The 2,415-nt window shown below is 37.5% G+C and overlaps 1 protein-coding gene across 1 annotated transcript in view; it reads left to right on the top strand.

Annotated features, from left to right (window-relative positions):
- tcaim (T-cell activation inhibitor, mitochondrial) overlaps window positions 1–2,415 on the top strand; it is a 38,006-nt gene that overhangs the window by 20,156 nt on the left and 15,435 nt on the right. The window contains exon 7 of the mRNA XM_015399098.1: window positions 570–667. Within this exon, the coding sequence (XP_015254584.1) occupies window positions 570–667 (98 nt within the window). The remainder of the gene's footprint in view (window positions 1–569; window positions 668–2,415) is intronic.

The following is a 2,415-nucleotide window of genomic DNA, read 5'->3' on the forward strand; positions in this document are numbered from 1 at the left end:
GTGATTGCTTTAATACTTTTACATACCGGTAAGTAGAAATTTGAGAGTAACTTTTATTTGTAATTGAGTAAGATTTAAGTGTCAATACTTTTACTCAAGTATTACTGTTGAGTACTTTGTTCAATTCAGTTTATTTATATAGCACAAATTCACAACACAAGTCTTCTCAAGGCACTTTACAGTTCAAGATCATATCATACAGTCAAATTAATTCAAAGTGCACCACTGGTGGGGAGCACTGAGTTTACTATACTTTGGGTGTAACAAAAGAATTAGGAGGAAACAAAAGGTGACTCTGATCCCTCCACCATGGGAGGGATCGGTGCCACCCTTTTTAACGTCAAGTCCAGTTGCCTAAACCTTTCAAGCTTGACTCCAACCTGGATGACTGAAAACGTTCTCAGATAGTTAGGTCTTGTTTTAATACACTTTTGAGGATAAGACCATTTGATTGCACTGCAAATTAGTTTTCTTTAGAAGATAAATCTGTTAAGATTAAGCTTAAGGGCGGATCTGGACTAGTAAAACACAGCTTAATCTTAAAATAAGGATTGTTTGTGCCTTTCCAGGTGGCAGCGCAGCTGGGGGGTGGCTCACAAGTGTTCTCAGCTTCAGAGTCTGAGTCGACTGTCACACCAAAACCCGGAGGCCCTCACCCACCTGCAAGGTAAAGTCTGTTGGTATCTGGGCTAGCATTGTCAAAGCGCTGTTGGAAAGTTGGACTCATGGCAGCTGAAACAGATTATCCTTGCCTGTTCTAAAAGCACAGGTTGTTTTTTTGTTCCACTTTTTGTTTTTTAATACTTTAAGCCCAGAGGGTCTTGGAGGAAATCCCCCCCCTTAAATTACATATGTGAATTAAAACAAGTACAGCTCCCAAACTATAAATTGGATATACAGTTGTTTTTATTTGTATAACAGAAAGGCATTGAGGAATATTTTTCTGGTGGAACCACTATTTTAGATTTTACAATGTCTGATTTATAACAAAGAAAAAAAACATTAGCCTCGCCAATTTTTTTTCCAAAATAAACACAGCAGATATGCTGGTTTACATAATTGGAGACCTCCTGCATAAGACAAAGCCTTTGCTCCTTAGATTTAGCCGTTGCTTCATCGGAATTTCATAGAAAATAAGAATAACAGAGCAGCTTATGTAAGGTATGCCGGTTACATTACCTGAAATTCCTAGCAACCAGTTGTTGAAAAGGTCAGAGCCTCTAGTTTCCAATGATGACCCTCCTTTAGGGGGTGTGGCTTAAAATGAAAACCTGTTGTTGCATTACTCCCGCAGTCACACATTTCAGGTGTAATTTAAAATCTAATTTTATTTGTTTAAACAACTATAAAACAAAACGTTCTTGTGAAAAAATTATTTTAAACATGTTTTAGAAATTTTAAGGCCCCATTTTAAAGGTATGTGGGTGAAACACCATGTGACTGTGTTTTGGCCATTTCTATAAATAGATATAGATCAGCTGTTGGCAGCTGGGGCCTGTACTGGACTTATGGGGTTAAGCTTCAGTCACTAAAACAACAACAACCCCAGTCAGCCTGGAGGCTGGCAGAGAAGCCAATAACATGGAGGAATCTGCAGAACTGAGGAGCTGTTTTTTGACGGGATGTTTCCCAGCCAGCCGCCATATCGTTGCTCCCAAAACAATCAATTGTTTTACATCCCTGCTATTTCTGCTCAGCTGTTTGCTCTTGTTAACATGTTTTAAACACTTTCATACATTTAATTAATTTTTTTTCTTACATTAGTATAACTGTAAAGTATATTATAATGTAAATATGCCTTTAGTGTAGTCATTTAATTTCATAATATATATTTTTTCTATTTTATCTTTTTGTCAGCATTTCACCTGTCATATAACTGCTGATCGACAGGATGTTTCTTTTAATTTTATATTTGAAATAGGCAACAGTTTGGGCTAAAAACTGAATAAAACTTGTGTAAATACACAGAGCATATCTCAACAACATGCCTACTCTGGATAACCAGAATCCAAAATATATAGAACAGAGGAGGGATTTACCATAAGGGCAATATTAGGCAGTTGTCTAGGGCCCCTAGTTCCTGGGGGCCCCATAAAACTCTGTTTACATGTAGAGTTAATACATCTACTTCCTATTTGTGCACATTAATAATTGTTTTGATAAAAATCCTTTCTCCCCCCCTTCAGTGTCCACCATATTGGATCAGTCCATTTGCTGCACATGTTCAGAAAGGTCCAAACAGACAGCAGCAAACCATTTGAAAACAAACCATGCAAAGAGCAGTGTTGCCAACTTAGCGCTTTTGTCGCTATATTTAGCCTCTTTTCAGACCCCTCTAGCACTTTGATTTCAAAAAAGCATTTAGCACCAAATATAGCAACTTTTTTCTGCTACTGGAGACTTTGGAGACAACAT

This window comes from Cyprinodon variegatus, unplaced genomic scaffold (assembly GCF_000732505.1).
Source record: "Cyprinodon variegatus isolate N-32 unplaced genomic scaffold, C_variegatus-1.0 Scaffold988, whole genome shotgun sequence".
NCBI classification, from domain to species: domain Eukaryota; kingdom Metazoa; phylum Chordata; class Actinopteri; order Cyprinodontiformes; family Cyprinodontidae; genus Cyprinodon; species Cyprinodon variegatus.